We start from the raw sequence: 24,784 nt of genomic DNA, 5'->3' as shown, positions 1-24,784 counted from the left end.
CAAGTTAATAAATTAGCATTACAGTGTCGTGAAATACACCGTGGACCCAAAAAGCCGAAATATTTCAATAACGTGTTTATGAATATACTATGAGTAAATAATTTCATTTATTTCTTGTTAAAACCTGGGTTACACATGGTTACGCAGATTAGGCTTAATGTTACAGTAATTTTACAAATGTTATATCAACATAAGTATAATTATGTGTTTTAATTAAACTATTATTGCAGTACAAAAAAATCTAATAAATTGATCGCTTTTTTGAGTTGAGTTTTTGGACTACATGTTATGTAGCATTATTTACCTACTCCAATTAGGTTCTAGAATTGTTGGTTAAAATCTTTCGGGTTTTTTGGGATCGACGGTGTACATACCATTCAGAGTGAGAAAAACATATCTCTTTCTCACTCTCACTAATGGGGTAACTTTCTTGTTATTTGGGCAAGCCTATTCTATAAAATTAGATTAGCATGAAATACCTAATTTATACGAAAATTAAAAGTGATACAAATCACCCAATTCAAATGCCCAATTTGGTATGATGTTAAGTGTTAAGCTTAAAATTAATTATTTACAAAAGAAATAAAGACACAAGGTGATTGCTGCAACATCGCCTTTATTGGCATTTGATTTACTTATTTAAATAAAATTCATACGTCCGTGAGTACATAAGCGTTCGTTAACTAATTAAATAATTGTTTAATTATTGTCATCGTCGAAGTCGTCTTGCCTGTTGTTCCTGCCAAACATGGATTTCTGAAAGTAAATAAAATGATTATAATGTTTTTAAATATTTTTTTTTTCACTAAAATATGTGTTTCAGTAAATAGAGGCTTTATAGATAACAGCGCAATTCGCGCAACTCATTTTTGTTAATTTATTCATCTTGAACTTAAAATAAACTTCGTTGAATTTAAATTTTCGGCTTGATAAGTATGTTCTTTGGTTTATGATATACATTTTAAGTTACACCAAATATGTACAAATTTAGAAATACAAGATGAGAAATGCCTATGAGTGGAGATTACGATAGCAAATCTGTGTAAATCATACAATTTAACATACCTTATGGCTTCTAGACTTCCAAGATTTGTAAGGCTGAAATAAATAGAGGTTTTATTAGATACCTAGTGTGGTGGTTGCCAAACTACTTATTATTTTCTTGATGGTCAATGAAGTCGAACTCTCCAGATACAAAAGGTTGAAATTTGTTAAGGTGCATTAGGGTAATTTCGAATCACAGAAACGCTCGGGTAATTTCGAAAAGGGAATCTTCATATGATAGAAATAATGGTGGTTTTTATACGACTTTCGAAATTAGTCGACTTTGGAAAACGTCTTACCTTTTAACGTCATACCTAGGTACTATTTTTTATTCATACAACTTGGTAATCTATGATATTAATAATTATGATTAATGAAATTATAAACAAACCGAGTAATCAGACTTGAAGTAAGGCTGCAAGAGTAATAAATGCATAATTAGGTTGGGTTATATATCCTTCATTGAATAATAGTTCATATGACAAATTTATGTCTCTTTGGGTAAAATGGCTATGGTAAAAAGGCTTTATAAAATAACTTATGAAAGAAATGTCTATGTTTTACCGTATTTTTATTACATACATACATACATACATACAATCACGCCTGTATCCCATAAAGGGGTAGGCAGAACACATGAAACTACTGAAGCTTCAGTGCCACTTTTGGCAAATAAGGGGTTGAAAGAAAACGAAACTGTGACATTGCAGTGACAGGTTGCCAGCCTCTCGCCTACGCCACAATTTAACCCACATATTATTTACCCCCACCACGTATTTTTATTATTTGTAATATTTAGTATTTTCATTATCAGTTTTGTAAGATGATTGTTCAATTGAAATTATTGAATAAATGAGTAAAATTGATAGCGGTTTTGTTAATCGCACTTTCTGTTGTTAAGTCAACGACGTAATTTCAAAGTGATTTGACATTGAAAATAAAACAGATACTATACATAGATAGATATATAGGTATGTATATCTCTTCTCTTCTTAAATTAGATAAAACGTAAAATGGTTTGAATTAATAGTCTTACATGCTTTCGGGCGGTTCCCTGGGTATAAAGTTATAAAATAAAAATATTCAAATTTAAACATACTTCATATTCTGATGATGCGTCTTCGTCAGATCTATATGAGTCCCAGGGCTGAAATGGAAATTAGTGTAAGTAGATTTTTTTTTAATAAGATTACTGTACAAACATTAATATTTAAAAGTTTTATTGATAGGTAAATAGATAAATATTTACCTGTACATTTGATTTATATAAGCTTGAGCTGCTTTGGACCTGAAATAGGGTGATAATAGTTATTTGTTATACAAGGGGGCAAAGTTGTTTTTTAACACACGAGAAGTAAAATAAATTTGCAGCCGAGTGTAATACAAAACTTTTCCCCTCACTATAGCGAGGAAACTACAACGCAAAAAAATGCGTTTATCACTGCTTCCAGTAGTTCCACAGGTGATAAATCATCTTTATTACTAGATTCACCTACTTTTATCAATTTTAAAGCAGTTAATTTGACTTTATTCAAGGTCAAATTACTTTACCCACTAATGGATAAAATGCGTTTTTACCCGCTGGTATTAAAGGACAAAACACGTGTTTCCGAGCTAGTGAGGGGAAAATACAACATGTCATTATGATATTTCAAGGATGTTATTCAAAACTCGCATATTTTACTAGTGTTTATTATGCTTGTAACTTTTGTAAGTAGCGTAGCAGACTGCTGCATTGGCTTGGGCGAGTCGCACAATATCAACATCATTCACATATCGTTCTGATGTCAGTGTGTTTCAATTAGGCTGAGGGACAGACAGGAAATACTTACACTTGCGCGCGGCGAATAGACAAAATAATTCTGTAAAGTATAAGTGACGAATTAAATAAAAATTGATTATAATCAAGTCTAATATGGCTGTTTTAAAATTAATTAGTACCTGTAATATACTGTTCTTTAACGGACTTCTCGACGAGCCTACATATATATCTATCCAGCCAAGCATATATTTTATGATGTTTATATATTGTGGTACATTGAAAGCAGATCTCATTTTTTCCGCATAATATTCACAATTAAATGCCTTAAAAGTGTATTATACACACCTTGTAGTTCTTTGACCGGTAGGACTGAAAGAAATTAGTACATTACGATACAAGTGCGTAAAAAAGGAAGTTCGAAATGAGTGGCGATAAATTAAAACACGACCGAAGGGAGTGTTTTAAATCGACACGAGTTACGAATTTCCTTTTCGCACGTGTATCGTACGACGTTTTTCAGTACAGATGAGCCTCAGAAGTTTCGACCTAACATATAATGAACCACTTCTCGCACTAGTGCGTAAAAAAAACACCATCTGTACTGAAAACTATATTTTGTTATCAATATCCTATTAATTAAGATCGGTACACTTTTAACATATACTTGTAAATCTTTTTTTAAACAATAAACTAGCTTTTAATACGTGCATAAATCCACTTAGAATTCACATAATATTAATTATTGTATTATTTAAATACCTTATCCGGAGGATGCTGTTAAAATATTAAATAATGTTTAAATAACATGCATTTTTAAATTTGATGTTCGTTGTTAATAACAATCATATTTAATTTTAAGTGGGGCTTAGATCAACTAATTGACAAGAACTAATATTAAAATTGTTTCTTATACAGCGTGTGGATTCCATACGGGCGAATAATGTATCCAGTTATAGTATCTAATCATATGAATCATATAGGATAATCATTTTATTAAAAAGTGTTTTTAATTAGGAGTAATTATTTTTTTAAATCTGACCAAGCAGCAATGTACGCCGTCCATATTAACTTGAGATGACATAAACGTCATGTCGTAATGACGTTTAGGTAGGTACGCTAATTGATGTGGACGTAATACATTGCGTGCTGAATTATTATGTATGAAAAAAAAATATCTCATCTATTCAATAAAAAAACATGTAGTTAGGCTCCTTAGGTCCAATACTAATCGTTATTCAAATATTCGCCCGTATGGAATACACACGCTGTATAAGATTATAACGAAAACTATTTGATGCATTTATACATATTTAACTTTAAACGTAATATTTATAACTCACGTATGAGAAGTGGAGTGACTGTAACGTACATGAATGAATTAGTATTTAACGTAATCTCATTAGAAATATATTACATATTACATAGTTTAAATGGGCAAGTAATTTTAAATATTTACCCCTAGGTTGTGTGTTCTTGTGTATTTCTGAAAGAATAAATTACAGGCATTTATGTTAATTGGTCTTACCTTTAGAAAAATGTTTTAAAATGTATTTAACATTTATTTTGGTCATTAAAGATCACATAGTAAAATATTTTTTTAACAAGTTAACACTCACGTTGAACTTCTTTACTGCCGGAGTCTGTTGAAAAAAAAAAATTTACGCTCTTAGATAAATGTAAGATAACATTTTACTTGAGAATAAAATATTTTAACTACCCTAAATGGGTATGAGGTTTTAGTTAGTACTTACGTATTCTACTTTCAAAACCTGCAAGAAATGAAAAAATAACTATAAATTTGTCAACACTAACAACACGGAAAAAAAGTATATAAAAAATGTTTCATTTGCTTAAGTTTTGTAGAAGTCAAGATCAGGAATTACATATATTTTTTCAAGTTATATGAGGTTTTTAATGACATTGGTAATCAAACAACATTACGTACACCCTGGCCATCATATTTCTGAAAAAAAAAAACAATGAAATCAAACGGTTAATCAATTAATCAAATATGAGAAACTCGTCAATCACAAAACTAAGTCAAAGATTCATAGTGTCAGATTAATTTGTGCACCAAAATTTCTGATCAGTTTACATAATATTATTTTTTTAAATGTTATGTTCCTTAGAGAGCACACTGATGATTAGTCCATCGGTCGCCATAACGGTCACTCAATTCTTCGGCGGTGTCATAGGTTTGATCATGATTAGTGGGTCGCTTTATTTGTCAAAATAGCAAATAAATATATATAATAAAACTTGTTGTTATGACTTATGACAGGTCCTTACATCATTGAGGTAGTCCAAATATGACGATAGTTCAGCTACGCGTTCGCTTGACTAAAAAAAAACAAATGCTCCAGTTTATATTTATTTCAAAAATGTAGCTTAGTAACAAAAACCATTTTATTCATTAACGTTTTTATTTATGCAAAAATATAAATACCCTGTAACTTCTCTGAAATTATGAAATAAAATTGTAAAATTACCGGTTTTTGTCAAACACTACCACTGTCTTAAAGCACAGCAAATTTGGTTATGCATAATATTATTAACATTTTGATAGATTTTGTAAAATATACAGCCTCGCAAAAAGAGTAGAATTTAATAGGAGCGCCACCGTCAATCTAAAACGCTTTGCATGTGGTAACTATTGAGCCACTTTTGTGTGAAAACAGCAAGTGTTGATGATAAACATTGTTTTTTTTAAAGCAACCATCTTTCCAAAATTAATCAAATAAATACTTACTTCGGCATTAGAGTTGCTACTGCTGCTGCTACTACTACTGCTACTGCTTGATCGTGACTAGAAAATAATAAAACTAATTAATTACTGTAATTTTTTTGTAATTGCATTAAAAATAAGCACATAATTTATGGATTATTTTAAAGATTGTAAAATAATGTTAACGAAATTGTCGCAGGCATAGGATTTAACCTTACATACAATGATAAGACAGTAACTAACATTGTATTTTTTTTATAACGGTGGCGCATGAGCCCGAGTGATGGTTAACATTCAGTCTATGGGTGCCTCAGGCACCGTGCCTGCAACTCCGGAGTATGTATTTACAACGCCACAATTGCATAGGTACAGTTGGTTATTGGAACCCTAGGCCACTGTAGAACTATGTCATAGCGACGTTATAAATCAGATTGTAACAAATCTCTTACTGCTTGTCATATGTAGCGTGGCCTAGGGTTCCAATCGGTTGACTGTACCTACGGTTCGTAAGCGTTTCGTAGCTCGCTTGCCCCATCGCTCTTCTATATTTCGATTCTTCTATGTTTCGATCGCCATGTAGAGTATGATAAAGAGTACTATCGTACAGTATGGCCACTCCCGCTCCCCGCTGAAAGTGCCGCCCACCCGCTCTCGGTTACCGACCGGCTGAGGTAATACCTACGCATTGAAGACTCCTCCCCCCATACTGTTGACTGTGATTGTAAATAAAAGACTCACTTCATAGGTTGAATTATCATCATCGTCATCTTCTCGGTCGCTATCGGAATACCGGCTTGATCTTGATAAACTCTGAAAAATGTTGATTGAGATTTTGAAGCGGTATTCTACACAATTCTTATGCGATCTTTGAAATGGTTATAATACATTCAACAATTTTGTAAACATATGGACATCTTTTTATCTATACAGGGTGCTTCCTGAAACACGAACATTAAATCAAACTGAAGATATATCTAAGTGACCCCGATTTAAGAGTGTTTGTTTAGTTTATTATGACTGGAAACTTAAAAGTGTTTGTTATTAATTTGGCGTTTGTTTTATGTACGTACGATCCACTTGTTTAAGATATTGACACGAAAGCGTAAACATAAATAAGAGCTTTTGCAGATCTAACGTTTTGCACGCTTAGCTATGCTTTATATGCCGATCGAACTGGATAGTAGTGACATTTTATTTTATGTGTACATCCTAGTTGCCTACCTAGTCTACCTACTTTAGGTTACGTTGACATTGTATTTGAATTAATAATGTTTTGACTGTAGGTATCTTTTTGTGGTTTTTGCTATATAGACGATTATAACGTTTTCAAAAGCTATAAATAACTAATGGGCGTGGCGAAATAAACGTAACTGTAACGCGATTAAGTCCCGTTTTAGTTTTAAAAATTAGACATTGACATTGACATTCTTTATTGGTAATGTGAACATTACAGGTCCTAACTTATATAATATTAGATTGTTATTGTACATAAGTAATTACACCTATACACATTATTTACATTGAATTTTATACATTCGTTCGACCTACCTATGAGATTGACTAAGCCCCAAAGTAATCTCAAGATTGTATGCCTCCTTATATATCAGTTTATTCACAAGTCAAAACTGAATCTCAATCAGTCAGTAACTTTTGAGTTTATCACGAAAAAAAACAACACACATATAAACAAACACAGTAGGCGACTTTATAAGGTGTTAGTGACAGCTATAGTTGTTGTTTTTCAAACCTGACAAGATGGCTGTGAAAATAATACTTTGTTTACGACTATGTTTTGCAGTGATGCAACGCCTCACCTCTCTTTAATAATAAATACATATTAAAGATATATATCAAGTATGCATACATAGCATTTACATACATAGAAGACAACTAAGACTCAGGAACAGATAATACTTGAAATATTCATCACACAAATAAATGCCTTCACTGGGATTCGAACCCATGACGATTGGCTCCGTAGTGAGGATGGAAATTTATAGAAAAAGAAGGGACTATTTTAATATGGACTACACACAATAGATAGGTATCTGGGAAACTGAGTTTTGGTAGGAAAATTCGAAAAACATGAATAAATTAATATCTCATAGTAGAGATAGACTAGATCTGCGGTACAATGCTGGCTGGATTTTTTAATTTTTTTTTTATTGTTTTAAAAGTGAAGAAAAGAAACCTAATATAGTCAATTAAACATTATTTTGCGTGTCTAAATTTGAGACACTTTTGGCGTCCTTTAGTATTTCTAGTTTCGAAGTTATTTAATACATGTATTTCAAAAAAGTTGAATGTACCGATGGTAATTTATTTTGGGATCTAAAATTGTTTTTTATTTGGTTATATTTTTATTATAAGTATGTTGAGCCTTGTTAGATTATTGCTCTAATTACAGGAAGCACTCTGTATATTTATCCTAGTGTTGCAATTGTTTATTTATGTGTCTAATAGTTTTGTTTATCGATATCAATGTTTAATTTAAATAGGTACGAATAATAAGCGCTGGTAGCCTAGCGGTAAGTATGTGCGAGTTTTCCGGAGGTCGCGGGTTCGAGCCCCGGCCCCCGAAATGTCATTTAATATTTGCCAGTCGCTTTTCGGTGAAGGAAAACATCGTGAGGAAACCGTACTAATTCCAATAAGGTCTAGTTTACCCTTCGGGTTGGAAGGTCAGAAGGCAGTCGCTTTTGTAAAAACTAGTGCCTACGCCAAATCTTGGGATTAGTTGTCAAAGCGGACCCCAGGCTCCCATGAGCCGTGGCAAATGCCGGGATAATGGGAGGAGGATGATGATGGCGAATAACATTTATAATCATGATCCAGGCGGATCTTCATGATGATATTGTGCATAATTGTTAAAAAAAATAATGAGCGACATTTTTTTATAAATATAATTCCTTTTATTCAGCCTATTATTAGATTTTTTAAAATACCTTATTGTATCCAGTAAGTCAATAAAATTATGAGCATGAAATTTCAAAACAGGTAAGCTTTCAAATCGTATTTTTTTCATATATTCAATTCCTTTGAGTTAATTTACTAAGTACTTGATTTTTTGATAAAATTGTACTTATTAATTCAATTATGGGTATGTACAGTCAACAACACAGCTGTGAATACAGACGAAGTGCTAAAAATATGTATACACACCCTAATGTACAGTAAAATAATGTTCCGTACCTATACATATTCTTGACACTTGGTCTGTATTCATAGATGTGTTGTTGACTGTACAAAGTAACTTACTTCGTAAGTCGAGTTGTCATCATCGTCATCTTCCCGGTCTCTGTCAGATCTCGTATATTTCTGAAAAAGAGAAGATGCTAAATAAGAAAACAATAATTTTCAACAGATTACAAGGATCAAGCCAGCAGCTATTGACATGAATGAGTATATTTAAAAGTGGAAAATGTCTGCCTTGGGTGAGACTTGAACTCACGGCCTCTGGATCGATACTCCAGCGCTCTGCCAACTGAGCCACCAAGACTTCAACCAAGCCAGCTAATCAGAAGTTAAAAAAAAAAAAAAATGAATGAGTATGTTTGTTTTCCCCTCACTAGCTCGGAAACACGTGTTTTGTCCTTTAATACCAGCGGGTAAAAACGCATTTTATCCACTAGTGGGTAAAGTAATTTGACATTGAATAAAGTCAAATTATCTGCTTTAAATTTGAGAAAAGTAGGTGAATCTAGTAATAAAGATGATTTACCACCTGTGGAACTACTGGAAGCAGTGATAAATGCATTTGTTGCGTTGTAGTTTCCTCGCTATAGTGAGGAGAAGTTACACTCGGGTGCAAATGTATTTTACTTCTCGTGTGTTAAAAAACTCGCAAGGTCAGGATTCTATTCTCGAACCACTCACTTCGCTCGTGGTTCAACTATAGAATTCTTTCACTTGCTCGTTTTTCAATTCCACACTCGGCGTTAAAATACAAGTTTGCCCCCTTGTATAACAAATAACTATTGTCACCATGTGGTATATAAAACAACTAAAAATCTTAAAGAGTTTTGGATGATACACGGTTATTTTCATTAGATTTTGATTTGTTTGTGTGAAAAACTGGTGAATTCAGAATTGAACAAACGTAATGACACTGTGTAAACTGTGTGTTTGGACAGACCATCGAGTGTGAATGCGACCAGTGGTAACGCTGAAAGTGAACGCAGCCGACGCGTGCGAAGGATCACGCGCTGTCTACGCAACTTTGACATCCACCCGTTTTTTCAGTTTTCCGTGATCATGATGCATGTAGCTGCGTCGAAATATCGGGAGCTCGACAAAAATCAAAAAGGTAACCACGGTGTATATCCCGGTTAATACAAGTTTAAAAAAATCTTACTTCATAAGTCGAGTTATCATCATCATCGTCTTCCCTGTCGCTTGAAGATCTCGAAAGACTGCGCGAACTAAACAATGGCTGCAACAGATTAATCGTGCCTTTATTCATATATTATTATATAAACAGGACGAAAAACAAATGAAAAATAAAAAAAAATATATTGAAAATAACACGTCTTAGCAGTTAAAACAGTGGTTTGGTACATTTTTTTGTTCCAAAGAGGATGTGCCACTCAGCATGTGTCGGAGCACTTAGAGCCATGACGCTTTTCAGTGGATCCTTAGGCATATGATAAAAATAAAATATATTATGTTTACCATAGAAGCGGTATTCCGATTTTAAAATTATAATTTTGTATCGATACACTCCAATTATAAAAGCGATTTTCTGTTTCAATAAACATTGGTAACAAATTCACTAAGTGTACCTTAAGACCCATGAAATAAATATAACAAAAAATAAATTGGTGAAATTACTTACGAAACTACGGCGCTGAAATAATATTTATAAATAGTTTAGTTAAGACAAGAGCAATCGACGAATTCCAGAGGGCGGTTCAAGTCCCGCCGGGACATACACTTCTTTCTATTTTATAAATTATTTTACTTGAGATCATTGTATTAAGGTGCATTAGGGTAATTTCGAATCACAGAAATGCTCAGGTAATTTCAAAAGGGGAATCTTGATATGATGGAAATAATTGTGGTTTTTATACAACTTTCGAAATTAGACGATTTTCGGAATTACCCTAATGCACCTTACTATGCAAATGCAACTAAAAGATGGAGTCCTTTTGGATATTGACATGGACCTTTCAAAAGGAAAAAAAATATAAGCAGAGCCACTGGGTGTGGTATCAGGTATGTGGTGATAGTTCAAACAATGCCAAGAATTAAAGCTAAAAATATAAAAAAAAACATACAAATTCTCATATATTATGTATATTTAGACTACATTTTTTTAAATAATAATGTTAAGGATTATTACCGGCCTACTGTCGTCGTCGTCGTCTGGTTTAGGCTAGAAAAAAGGATTTAGTTTTTAGTAAATTAATTTTATTGCTCATTCCTATGAATTCCGGTTTGAGGTTTTAAGAATTATCAAATTCCTAGTTAAATATATCTTCAATTTTCAAATACTATTTTTTTAAGTAAGCCAATATAGCTTTTTAACATACATTTCTTTTTTTCACAATTAAAAAAAAACCGATTAACATAAACAACGCACCTCACTATCGAAAAAAACCGGTAAAAAAACTTACCGCGGGCAGCGCCAATGCCACAGCTAACAACAGGGAGAAGATGACGCACTTCATACTGTACGATCTGTTTGCGAATTCTGTGCCATAGCTTATATAGTCAGCGGGTCGAGTGTGAAATTGGGTATAATTGATAAATATGCGGATTAGTCGAGCCGGTGGGTTGGAAGAGGGTTCCGTGTAAATTCTAGTGATAGGTATGTAATGGCATCACATATTATATGTACAATGGCATATGTACTACAGTTGTGGCGGGCAAACATTAAAATTTTATCTCAACATAATATAGCCTAATATCGCCCGTTCTGTAGGCAAGTGCAATAACGACGCATTACTCGCATTAGCACAGAATATATAATAGTACAAGTACAGAAGGCTCATCCTTTGATGTTCACAAAATGCCGCCATTCTAAATTCTTACCTACATTAACAAGCGGACCGCACGCGTGCACCCGACATTGAATTCTAATGCGCCGCGCGAAGGTCGTCACCACTGAATGGGCCGCGAACTCGCGGCCGCCGGCATGTACTTGTAGCGCGGCGATAGAATCGCGGAGTGAGCCGCCCCTGGCATTAGTGTCACACCTCGGACAATGGCGATCAAATATATGGAAGAGGCGCGTTCCTAGCACACAGTCTAAGCTCGTGTAGGTGAACGCGTACTATGCTTGCGTGTGTGACATATGACAGGTCGACAGTTCGCGTTTTTGACAGGCGGTAACTGTGAGGTAACCGAGAGGGGGTGGGCGGCACTTTCAACGGGGAGCGGGAGTGGCCATACTGTACGATAGTACTCTTGGGAATTCTGTCAATAATAGAAAATAATTAAAATAACTTAATAAGTAGGTGCTTAGATATTATATTTGTTACAAAATTGTTTATGTTATTTACACTTTTGGCTGTAATAGATCAGTGGGACTGTCCATCTACAAGTGTGTGGGTTCAAGAAGTTGCAACAGGCGAATTCAATACAATGAGGAGGCACACTGACATTTTTTTTTATCCCGCCAGGCGGGGCTTGTGCAAGTGCCTAGGCATGTCACTGTCATTCATATGTGAGAAAGAGAAAAAACATGTCATCTTCTCCCTCTCACGTATGAAATTCTTTATCTGTGCGATAGACTTATATTCAAATTCAAATTCAAAATTATTTATTCATATAAATTACACAATTAATATAAGCTAGGGGATGGAGCCTCCCTGTAAGCAAAAATAGCTTGTGTTGGGAGCCTCCGCTCTTCCTTAGGTAACATAAGTTAACTAAGTATAACATATGCTGTATACTTCAGTTATAAATCTATACATTTACATAATTATTTCTATATTTTATATGGTAGCGCCATCTGTCATAACCTTTGAGAGTAAAAAGGCCTCATTCGCCTGGCATGTCCGCTCTCCTTCCTTCTTATATCCTGTCGTTTTACTATAGAAAGAAAACCCATAGGGTTGTTCTTACATTTTAACCCTAATTAATTAATGTCCGCGATAATTTCTAAATGAGCAAATCTCTTTCAAGTGCAGATTCAATCAATAAGGCGATAATCAACGGCCATGCGAGATCAATTATCGGAACATATACCTTATAATTGCTTTCGTTATTTCAATTAAAAACATTGTGGCATACTAGTTTATTAACATGACATTTTTTGTAAAATAACCTAATCACAAAATTAAAATTTTGAAAAAACCCTCGACACCGCGACAACAGCAGACCGATTTTCATGAAATATGGCTAAGAACACTCCCGAATAATTCAGCTACGATGCCACAGACAGACACACACACACACAAATGGACAGATAGACAGACAGACACGTCAAACATAACACCCCATCGTTTTTTAACTATTTAAAACAACAATGTAAAAAATTTTAAAACATGTAAATACCGATATTTGGAAAACGATTTTTCTATGTTTACGCTATCTAGTAACGTATTCTAATAAGGTACAGGGGGGCACCTTATTAGAATACGTTACTAGATAGCGTAAACATAGAAAAATCGTTCTCCCAGTTATGCAATATCTAGTACTGTACCGTATTGAACTCTTTTTAAATCTTTTTTCATATTTTTTTGCGGCTGCCGCGAATTATAAATATTAAAACACTCGTTATCAATATCCCCCTTATCTCCCTTGTTGCATAATGTATAATTACACCACAAAATTCAAGTTTTCGAATAGACTCCAATTCACACTTGACCTCGCTACGTGCGTAGACAGTGCTACGTGCTACGCTGCTACGACAGAGGTCATTGCCCTTTTTTAACCCCCGGCGCAAAAACGGAGGGGTGTTATAAGTTTGACGTCTCTGTCTGTCTGTCTGTTTGTCTGTCTGTCTGTGTGTGTGTCTGTCTGTGGAATCGTAGCTCCCGAACGGATGAACCGATTTAGATTTAGTTTTTTTTTGTCTGAAAGCTGAGTTAGTCGGGAGTGTTCTTAGCCATGTTTCATGAAAATCGGTCAACTATGTCGCAGTCGGGGGTTTTTTCAAAATTTAATTTTTTTATAAGTATTTGTTGTATCTATACTACTCTGTGTTTTAAGCCCACGTTAAGACTATTATCAGGGGCGGCTCACTCCGCGATCCTTTCACCGCGCTACAAGTACATGCCGGCGGCCGCGAGTTTGCGGCCCATTCAGTGGCGACGACCTTCGCGCGGCGCAATAGAATTCAATGTCGTCTGCACGCGTGCGGTCCGTTTGTTAATGTAGGTAAGAATTTAGAATGGCGGCGTTTTGTGAACTTCAAAGGAGTGAGCCTTCTGTACTTGTACTATTATATATTCTGTGCTATTATTAAGTACAAATCATACTATACTGGACTGTCACCGCATACATCAGAATAACAGCGTCCTCTGCGGCATTTCTGCGGCGCGAAACGAAAATGAAACGCCGCAAAAGGTAGTCTGAATCTGACGCGCCAATACTCAAGAGCGATAGAGATAGATATTCTACGAGCGTTTTTCGTGAGCGCCATTCGGCTAGGCACCCAGGTGTTAGTCACATTCATCATCATAATTATCAGTAATAACGAAACAAAGCTATACATTTTGAATTCTTGATTTCACTATGCTACGACGGAGGTCATTGCCCTCTTTATCTTATCTTTTATGACTATTGCTTTTGTCTATATCACAGAACTTAATTTAGATAGAAGAAACAAATTCATATATTTGTATAGGGGCCGAGCGTGTCAAATTTTGTACTGAAGTTGATTCTTGCCTGTAATTTTAAATATGTCTCAGGCTCTTGATTGTTCATAATTTTTGTGTTGTTGCAATTGAATATCACGTAACGAGGCATTTTTTATGTTTTGGTTGACTTCAACTTACAAAAATTGACGCCCGAAAGCTGCAAGCTGCGAGTAAAGACGGACAACTCAGTGGATTTCACTGAGTTCATTTGACACGCTAAGTAGATACGTTTGCTTGATCTATGGTATATATGACATCTGTGGTCTATATTGTGTTTACAAGTACTCTAATTCTCGTTAAGATGTATTGGATGTGTGTAGAATTGTAAATAGGAGAATAACTAGCCTGATTTGAATTTAAGATACGTCAACGTCGTCAACAAATATCCGTAACGTAAAGTTTACGTATCGTTCCGTTTAGTAAACGTAAACACAAGTACCCACAACACAAGCCTTCTTGAGCTTACCGTGGGTACAGTATAATAAAGAATACTATCGCAGGACTGTCAGTCTGTGTAAGAATGTCTTATAAATCTTATATTTATTTATTTATAAGAATAGCGAGTAAAATGCTATTCTGCCATTCTTCGTAATCCACTTCTTTGCTAGTCGGTTAATAAACAAAGGACAAAACCAGTCATGTATACAGAATTGCCCACTCTAAAGATTAAAGGCCGTATCTCCTGAACCGTAAGAGATAGTCACTGGATTATATTTTATTAATATTCTGAATGTTTGGCTCTTTATTTATAGTGATTGTGTTTTCGGACATATGGGGTGGTTTTGCAACTCTGTCAATTTTGGCGAGCTGATTTTTTTTTGAAAATTCAAAAGTCTATTAAAATCTTATATCTTTAAACGAGCAATTCTTGTATATTTATTTATTTATTTATTTATTTATATATTTATTTATACTGACGATCTCGGAAATTAACCGCTCTAACGATTTCGCTGAAATTTGTTATGTGGGGGTTTTTGGGGGTGAAAAATCGGTCTAACTTATCCTTAGGTCCCGGAAAACGCGACTTTTCGAGTTTTCATGTGTTTTTCGTCGCGCGCCATCTCGTGTGCAGTAGTTGTACTGTTAAGACAGAATTCTTTCGGTCGATGTAAGTACTATTTATTGCAAACACTAGATGGCGACACAGGTCAAGGCTAAAATGAATAGAAAAATACACTGAGTTTTTGTGGCGAATCGCGCGCCATCTCGTGTGGAGTAGTTGTGTTGTTAAGGCTGAGAATTCTTTCGCTCGATGTAGGTACTATTCATTTTTGAACTAGATGGCGACACATGTCAAGGATACGAAACAGAACCGAGCGAAGCTCGGTCGCCCAGATTATAAATAAAGTCACATAAACTACAGTTATATTAATCGAATAGAATATAATTATTTGTCCAACATAGGTGTACATTTTAAAGTTAAGGTTAAAATAAAATAAAACTCAAGAAATCTGAAATAAAACTAGTACATACATACATACATACATACAATCACGCCTGTATCCCGTAAAGGGGTAGGCAGAGCACATGAAACTACTAAAGCTTTAGTGCCACTCTTGGCAGAATAAGGGGTTGAAAGAAAACGAAACTGTGGCATAAAAACTAATATAATTCTAAAAGCGGCCTCTGTGGCATAGCATCAAAAATGCTGGCAGCATTTTCTTGCTGGAGTGTCAAGCTAATAATATACATATAACATAATAAGTATGGTTTTTTTGGGGTAATTTCAATAATTTCAAGAGTGGGATATTAAAATTCGGTAAATCTCTAATACTATCCATGCAATGACGTTGAAAAGGTGCCTTGAGTTCACGTCACAAAAAAAATGTAAGTATGTAATTTTTAGTTTTTATTAAGTGCCCGTTTGGGGACGATGTGTTCTCCATACAAAGAACGTCATTTTCGTGACGTTTAAACTATAAAGTAACGTATTCTAAAATGTCAAAAATTCATTCTAGAGGCTCAGGTCAGATAAAAATTCTTCCTCCATGTTTTATTACTTAAGACCCAAAAGCTTTTAAAGATAATGAATTTCCTCCCAAATTAATAACTTAAAGAACTCCACATAAAAACTTACATTACATGTAATAACATTTATCATCTTTCGCTTCGGGTAACAAAATTATGTTCATCCCGTCTGCCCTGTACCAATAAACTTTCATATCCTTGTGAACTGTAGATTTTTTCGCATTAATGTAATATTTGGTCTGCGGGGTTAATTTTTCAGTCTCATGGTAAGGGGGAATGGTGGTCTCTGTAGTCTCTGTACCACTACACTATAAATACGATAGCGAATAATGTTTGTATTTCGTGGTACAGGGGAGGTGTGTTAGTTGTGTTGTGTTTGTACCTTGTATTTATAGATTTGTTCTGACATTATTTTTTGCGTTTCGTGGTACAGGTAGTCCTACCCTATTTACACTTCTAGCTTCTACCTGACTAGAAAATCTCGCATTAACCAATATTAGTAATGTATGTTATGTATGAAAACTATTGTTTTTCACGACCTGTTTCGTGGCATGGTATTGACCGTATTGATACCGGCACTAAATATTGTATTCTTTCCAGTGTCGAATGAGATTCAAAATCTCTTCATAATTTCATTGTCTGGGTAGACTTTGTTAAGGAGTCCGTTTCGTGGTACGGGTTGTGGCCGGTACTATGATATCTATATTCTCACCTATTCAGAGAGGCGATTTTCGTTTCGTCATTCTTTTGTTGTAGAAGCATCGATCTAAACTACCTAGATGCACCATCACGGCTTAGAATGTGTCCGCAGCAAATTGTGCTTGAAAATGTTCTAAGCACAATTGGGCGGTCAGTAGCGCTTCATCCGCCGTGTCGGCAACATGCCTAAGTGCTCCGTAAAAAAGTGCAAAAATAACACCTTATATACGTTGAAAAAGGATGACGTATCGTATTTCCGGTAAGTAATTGTTAATAATTTTATAATGTTATGCATTTGTGGTCAAAATGGCTTCCTAACTTACAAAAAACATTTATTTTCTAGAATAATTAAAGTAAATTCCTTGATTTGGTCTTACGCAGTTTGTCTCTTTCTCTCGCGCTATACTAGTAATGAGCGGACGGCGACAAAAGATGGATGAAGTGGAACATAGTTAAAAATGGAATGATGGAGTCGCTAATTTATATTTTTTGTAAAAGAAGCCTATTTCATATTAATAATGTATGTATTTATTTATTATTATGGACCAATAAGTCTGAAATAAATGATTTCAATTCAATAATATTAATACATATCTTATAAATTACTTTAATTATAAAAAGAAACAACCCGGGAATAGCAAATTCGTTTTTAAGTAATAAAAAAGCTTTTTATTCCAGATTCCCAAAACAAGACGTTGAAAGGGAAAAATGGCGCAAGATTATAGCTGAGGAGCGGAGAGAAGATTTACCCAAACAAAGCTTTGAAAGAAATTATACGTAGAATAATAAATTAATGTCATCGTTCAATTCTTCTTTGTTTTAATAGCTACTTAATTCATATTCTCCAAGTGCACCCTCACACACACCACATACAATCCCTCAACTGTTTACCTTCACATAATCGCTACACATACACTCACTACACGCACACACACACACACACACACACACACACATATATATATATATATATATATTATATATATATATATATATATATATATATATACCTCAGTTGACTCTATTTAATAATGCAAACATTGCAAAACGTGGAGATATTAATCAGTTCAGTTGCAATTGTCCCCCAGTCCAAATTGTCCCGCCGTACCTTATATATTTTTTTGTTTGAGATAATATCAATAAAAATATCGTACAGTAAAAACTCATTTTTTTTCGCTTAAAATACGCAACATCTCGAAAAATGTTATACCAAACGTTTTGTTCCTTAAGAAATTTTCTATCTAATAGGATTTTTAAAACAGTTTTTCGCAAAAATACCGCAAATTTCCTCATTCTCGCCTTTCATCTCATAGCGCGACTCCCATGATGCCTCTGTCCATCCTCGTTCCCAATGTAAAAATGGCGTTTAGATTGTTGCAGCGCAAACGAAATTAAACTTAAGTTGGTTGCAATAAGACGTAGATTTTTTTAAAAATATGCACACCTGCGATCTGCGGTAATAAAATTTTATGGCTTTCGCGATGATCACATTCATTAATGTCATAACCGCCAATTGCTTGCATTTGAAATTGAACTTTAAGTACTAAGAAATAACGTTGTTTTTGTAAAAAAATGAAAGTAGTTTTTACTACATTGCGAAGTTTTCGTTTGTCAACTGGACGCACACATTTGCAACTAAGCGATCGGACACTTTTGAGTGCCGAATTTGTAGGTAATAGTGTATCTAGAGAAGTTTAAATCGATGTGTAGAAGACATAGGGTTCAGACCGTGACGCATGTCGTGGTACGGGGAATGGCCGGTACTATGATATCCGCCTTTCATGATATCGATACATTTCTTTCATAATTCTATTGCTTAATAGGGAGACGGCGTTCGGAGTTCCATTTCATGGTACAGGGGCGTGGCGACGCAATGTCTGGCAAGGATGCAGAGTACTAAAAATGTTTTATTAAAACCAGTTTTTTTCGGAGGATTGGCAAAATAACATCAATTTTACAACTTTCAAAAGAGCAAGACAGTATTTTAGCTAGAGCTAGACTTTGGCGGGATACAAGATTTTTTTTGTAGTTGTAGTACTGTAGATATTAAGCCATATCACTCTCGTTTCTACTCTTATGGACCGTTGGTATTATGATTGGGTACTTTTGGTTTAGGTATTTTGGTTTCAAATCGATTTTATACTATAATACCTCTAGTATAGGTAGTTATTTTCAGTCAACTACGAATTTTCTATTCTGATAAATTATTCAAACACAAAATTTGGATGCAAAAGAATTCGATTAATCGCGATCCTACCCTATTCATGCCCTATTCTAAATTCCAGATTCAAATCAGCAGGAGTCGTCAACCTTTGGCCGCATCGATTACCGCGCCAATTAAATTAATCTGAACCAATGGTTGCTCTGTACGGCGTTGCTAGGTTACCGATCTCTCCCCTGGCTAGACGTGAATGTATTGGAAGGATAGCTAACATTGTGCAAAAAGATGAAATGACTTCACTGACTTATGAATAAATTAGGTAATGTTGTGTTGTGACCGACATTTCTGGTCTATTATTGTATTGTATTGTAGTACGGGCGATTTTCCGCAACTCGACGTCTTGCGTCTATTTTGCGTGACATGGGGGGTTGTCTAGTCCTGCCATCCAAACTCCTCGAGAAATCCTATCAGACCAATGTTGAGTAGGACTTCGGGGAGGTCCCTCGGAGATACGAGATATTTTGCCCTGTATGGAGCCACCCCGCTGCATTCCAGCACCACGTGAGCAGCTGTTTCCTCTGTCTCCATGCACCCTCGGCACAGGGGACTGTCCGTAGCACCTGTTATGAAAAGATGTTTGTTAAATAGTCTACCTGTAATGACACTGGTTACCATTCTCAGACGGACCTTCCCTAGTTGAAGAAGCGTCCTTGTGAGTTTTCCATTGATGCCAGGCATGGCTAGCTTCGCCTGTCTGTATCCAGTCTGATTTAGCCACTATGCTACTTATATAGTTTCCCTGTATATGATAGTAGTATTGAGCGTACCTTTCTGAGGGGTATCGGCAGAATTGGTTCTTGAATATCTATTATACGCATCTCATCGTTACCTTTATATTTTCCTCAGATAACCAAAGCTTAGATCCCCGTGCCGACATTCAGACCAATACGAAACTATGTATCTATGTCGCAGCAATAAGACAGAGCGATAGAGAGATACGGACGGATCCAGGGTACGTAGGCCAATGAAAAAAAAAAAGAAAATGAAAATAAAATATTTATTTTTCAAGTAGGCATATTACAATGCGCATATGAACGTCAAATAAAGCTACAAATAAAGCTACGCTGGCTCTAACCCTACGCCTCAGCCTCGAAAAGATTTCAGTCCCCCCTCAGTTGGGAGGGGGGTATCCACTATGGGACCGGCAAGAAACTCGGCGGGCAACTTCTAAAATCAAAATCAAAATCGAAAAAATATTTTATTGTATAAACATGGGTACATAAAGATCTTAGGTAATGTTGTTTAGTTTCGCCATATCTTGCCTTACAAAGGCGTACAATATTTATTTATATTACAAAACTAATTAACACTCTACTATGACAACATACATATGACAGCTTATAACATAACTTATATTTAAATCATAGCATAGTTGTACGTTTGTACTTATTAATAAATGAATTTAAGTAGGTAAAAAGTCATTTATCCTATAGAAGCACTGTTTGGACAGCCAATCAAATAGTTTTTTTTTAAATGGCACCGGAGACAATTTTTTAATATCTACGGGAAGATGATTAAATATCTTCCTACTCATGCATACAACGCTTTTTGAAAGGAGTGCTGATTTAGGGTTAGGGCGTATCACGTCGTACATGTATTTTGTCCGGATTACTTGAGTAGTAGATTCTTTTACAGGAAACATTTCTGGATTATTTTTGACAAAGATGCATACTTCATATATATAAAGTGATGGGAAAGTAAGTATTCTGTTATCTATGAAGTAAGGTCTACACGATTCTAGTTGACCGATACCGTAAACGGAACGCAGACACTTTTTTTGCAATCGGAATATTCTATCCCTGTTGCTACTGTTTCCCCACATTATTAGTCCGTAACGCAGATTTGACATAATATATGAATGGAATGCGAGTAAGGCTGTTTGGTCTGATGATATATTTTTTAGTCTTCTTAAAGGGTATATGAATTTAGCTAATTTTGACAAAATGTGTTCTGTGTGGTGATGCCAGTTGGTATATGAATCAATAAATATGCCCAGAAACTTTATATGACTAACGTTTTCTAGCTCGCAGCCCTTGTAACTTATTTTTGGCTGGATTTTTTTCCCCTGAGGTGCATAGAATTCCATTAACTTAGTTTTTTGTAAATTTACTTGAAGATTGTTGGTTTCCATCCATATATTAACGTCACGAAACACATTATTTATTTCAGCCACGTAATCTTCGGTCTTGTCACTACGAACGATTATTGAGCAGTCGTCCGCAAAGAGCAATATTTTATGTTTAGTGATAAGAGGTAAGTCATTGATATAAATCAGAAAGAGCAATGGACCAAGTATGCTTCCTTGCGGGACTCCGTATATGACTTTTTTATATTCTGACTTGTGGCTATTGAAAGTGTTACTTTTTGCACAATGAGCTTGTATTTCAGTACAGTGGTGTCTATTTTCGAGATATGACTTTATCCATGTGTAACAATTTCCCCGAATACCATAAGCATAGAGTTTGTCTAGAAGCCTCTTATGACATACTCGGTCGAAGGCTTTAGACATATCCATAAAGATGGCAGATACAGGAATCCTGTTATCTCTACATTGACTAACAACGTTTATAAGCTCGTACACGGCTAATGCTGTAGTTTTATTTGCTCTAAAGCCAAATTGTGCATTGGTAAGTATATTATATTTATTAAAGAATTCGATCAATCTATGGTAAACAATTTTTTCAATAACTTTAGAAAACACTGGAATAAGTGCAATCGGTCTGTAATTGTCTATATCTGAAGTTTTACCTTTTTTAAGAATTGGTTTAATAATTGTAATTTTGAGTTTACTCGGAAAACATCCATCTCTAATTGATAAATTAATAATATGACTCAGTGGGTATACTAGTAGATCAGCGTTTTCTTTTATTAGTGAAGTTGGAATGTTGTCGTAACCTACTGAGTTAGTGTTCCGTAAATTCTTTATGACGCTGTATACTTCTGACGGATCAGTTGGTTTTAGGTATATACTAGATTGTATAAAATTACTTGTGTATTTATTTTCCTGTTTACCATTACTAACTTCATTAATAAATTTATTATTAAATACAGTAGCGATTTCGTCTGGTGAAGTTATTAGATTGTTATTGATTAGTATTGATTCTATGCCTTTATGAGAGTCATTGCTGCTGGTATTTTCTTTAATGATATCCCAAGTTCCTTTAACAACATTATTACATTTTTCAACATATTTAGCATTTGATATCTTGTGAGAGGTTTTTATGCATTTTTTTAATAAGTTTGCGTATGTTTTATAGGATTTCTTATGATTTTCATTGGGAGAATGTATACATTTTTGGTACATGTTACGTTTACCTTTGGCAGAAATCTTAATTCCCGGTGTCAGCCATTTTGTCTTTCTTGTGCTATGTATTTTTACTTTAACTACTGGGAAGCATAGCTCAAAAAAAAGAGTAATAAGGTCATGGAATTGTGAGAACGCTTCATCCGTATCGTTAGCCAAAAATGTATTACTAAAGGACAAATTTTGTATGCATTCTCTAAACTTTTTACGATTGGTTTTGTTCATGTCACGTTTCCATATGTACCATGACTCTATTGTTCGCTTATATCTAGCAGGTATGGACACAGTTTGAGCAGTATGGTCTGATAAGTGTAAGTCATGGATAACTGCAGCATTTTTGTTTGTAAAATTAAAGGCAAAATTATCAATGCAGGTACTTGTTTTAGCGGTTATCCTAGTAGGCTCATTTATTTGAAGCTTAAAATTATATTCTACTAACAAAGATTCAAAAGAAGTATTAATTAAATTTTGATTGTTGCGGTTAATATTAAAGTCACCGCATAGCACAACTTTTTGACTTACTTTTTTTGTTATTCTTGACAGCATATTATCTAGTTTATCAAAAAAGGCGGTGATATTAGAATTAGGAGCTCTATACACACATACAACAATTACATTAGATTCTTTTATGAGAATACCGCAACATTCAAAACAAGACTCCACAGTTAGATCCTTAATCCATTCAATTGGTTCACCTCTTAATCCATTTCGCAGTATTATACAGGATCCACCTCGGCGTGAATTGATTCTACAGTACTGTGTGATCAAATTATATCCTGGCAATACTAAATTACTTTCTTCACCACTTTTTATAAAATGCTCAGTTAAACATATTATATCCACAGGGTTATTTTTTGTCCTAAAGTTATCGAGCGCGATAGTTAAGTTATCAAGTTTGTTAAGGGCACCAGCGATGTTTTGATGAAATATGTGCAGCGTGTTATTACTATTATTCACGAAAAAACTCCTTGTTCGCGGTATTATTGTGGGTACTGTAGTTATTTACATTTAGGTTGGCAGCACTAGTGTTCGGAGAGAGTGATATATCATTAATACGTTTTGTGGGCGATAAATGACTTTTTACTACGGAGCTATACGTCTTTGTTACACATTTAGGCTGGGTAGGGGTGGTTGTTGCGTTATTCTGAGTGTTAAAAGAGTTTATTTTCGTAATAAGGGTATTTAAATCTGCAATAACCACTTTCATCCCAGTTTTGTTAACATTTCCGGTAAATGTAGAAAACATTTCATATGAATAATCTAAATTCTTGTTACTATCAAGTATATAGGCGTAGTGATGCTCAAGATTGTTCAGGTATAACAATTTGTTAAAAGTTTCAACACGCCGGTTAAAGATATTCTCGAATTTGTTGAACCTGAAGATAGGAAGGCATATGATTATATTCGTATGTTGAGCGGTTTTTAACTTGTTTTTTACATTTTCAATTATTTCTGGGTAGTTTTGTGTCGTTTCAAAGTCGGTGTCTCCTATTAACAATATGCAGTAGTCGTTCATAGTGAAGTTTTCTAATTTTTTGTCGAGACCTTTGATCAATTCTTCAGTATTCGCGTTGGTAATGATGTAATGACAGACTTGTTCTGAGTTAAAGTTGTCCATAATTAGTCCTCTCATGTGTTTTTTATTATTGCTACTGATGATGCATATCTTTCTTGAATCTGTTTTATTGTTTTTGTTATGTGCTTCTGGGGTCCGGGTTGTATTGGGCGGAGCTTGCAGTTGGTTCGTCAGAGTATCAATGTGGTGCATTAACTCAGTATTAAGCGCTTTTGTTTCTGTTAGCTGTTTTTCAAAATTCTCTATTTCTTTTTGTAAGTGTACTATTTTTTCATTGCAGCCAGGTTGAGTGTTTAATATTTTAGAAGGGGAAGACGGTGCCGACGCTGACTTAGCAAGAGAAGGAGAGTATCTGTTTTTAGTTTTGTCGACTTTTATATTTTTTCCCAACGTCCATGATTGGCATAGGCCTCTCAAAACTTCGATTTCTGTCGACAGTTTATCATTAGACTGTTTTAGTTGTTTTTTTCTGTTTCCGATTTCTCCAGTTCTATTTTAATGTTTTTTAATAGTGATTTGAGGTTTGATATTGTATCCTGCATTTCGGTTGGAGAAGAAATTATTGATTTATTGTTTGTCTCCAGCTTCTCATCGCATAGTTCACGAAAACAATCAAGATTTGTTGTACGTATGGAGTGCTGTGGTGATGGCGATATATCCATGTCAAGTATGGATGCC

The 24,784-nt window shown here is 34.7% G+C and overlaps 1 protein-coding gene across 2 annotated transcripts; it reads right to left on the bottom strand.

Moving 5' to 3' along the window:
* Positions 1–599: 599 nt before the first annotated feature.
* LOC125237123 (stress protein DDR48-like) lies at positions 600–11,214 on the bottom strand. 2 transcript variants are annotated; one of them, XM_048144094.1, is made up of 23 exons: positions 11,147–11,214; positions 10,873–10,905; positions 10,366–10,377; positions 9,886–9,963; positions 8,790–8,849; positions 7,279–7,290; positions 6,270–6,341; positions 5,556–5,612; positions 5,253–5,264; positions 5,096–5,146; positions 4,752–4,769; positions 4,558–4,575; positions 4,423–4,446; positions 4,263–4,289; positions 4,147–4,164; positions 3,566–3,580; positions 3,152–3,175; positions 2,877–2,906; positions 2,294–2,332; positions 2,144–2,191; positions 1,436–1,459; positions 1,066–1,098; positions 600–756 (listed from the first exon to the last, which is right to left on the bottom strand). In XM_048144094.1, exons 1-23 carry the CDS (start codon positions 11,198–11,200, stop codon positions 700–702), a joined length of 816 nt encoding a protein of 271 aa, XP_048000051.1. In that variant the 5' UTR covers positions 11,201–11,214; the 3' UTR covers positions 600–699. The 2 variants fall into 2 exon arrangements, with proteins under 2 accessions (XP_048000051.1, XP_048000052.1); XM_048144095.1 differs by lacking the exon at positions 7,279–7,290.
* Between the last annotated feature and the right edge of the window lie 13,570 nt (positions 11,215–24,784).

The sequence above is a fragment of the Leguminivora glycinivorella genome, chromosome 20, assembly GCF_023078275.1.
Source record: "Leguminivora glycinivorella isolate SPB_JAAS2020 chromosome 20, LegGlyc_1.1, whole genome shotgun sequence".
Taxonomy (NCBI): Eukaryota; Metazoa; Arthropoda; class Insecta; order Lepidoptera; family Tortricidae; genus Leguminivora; species Leguminivora glycinivorella.
Note: the sequence above shows the minus strand (reverse complement) of the source record. Positions and strands in the feature narration are given on the sequence as shown.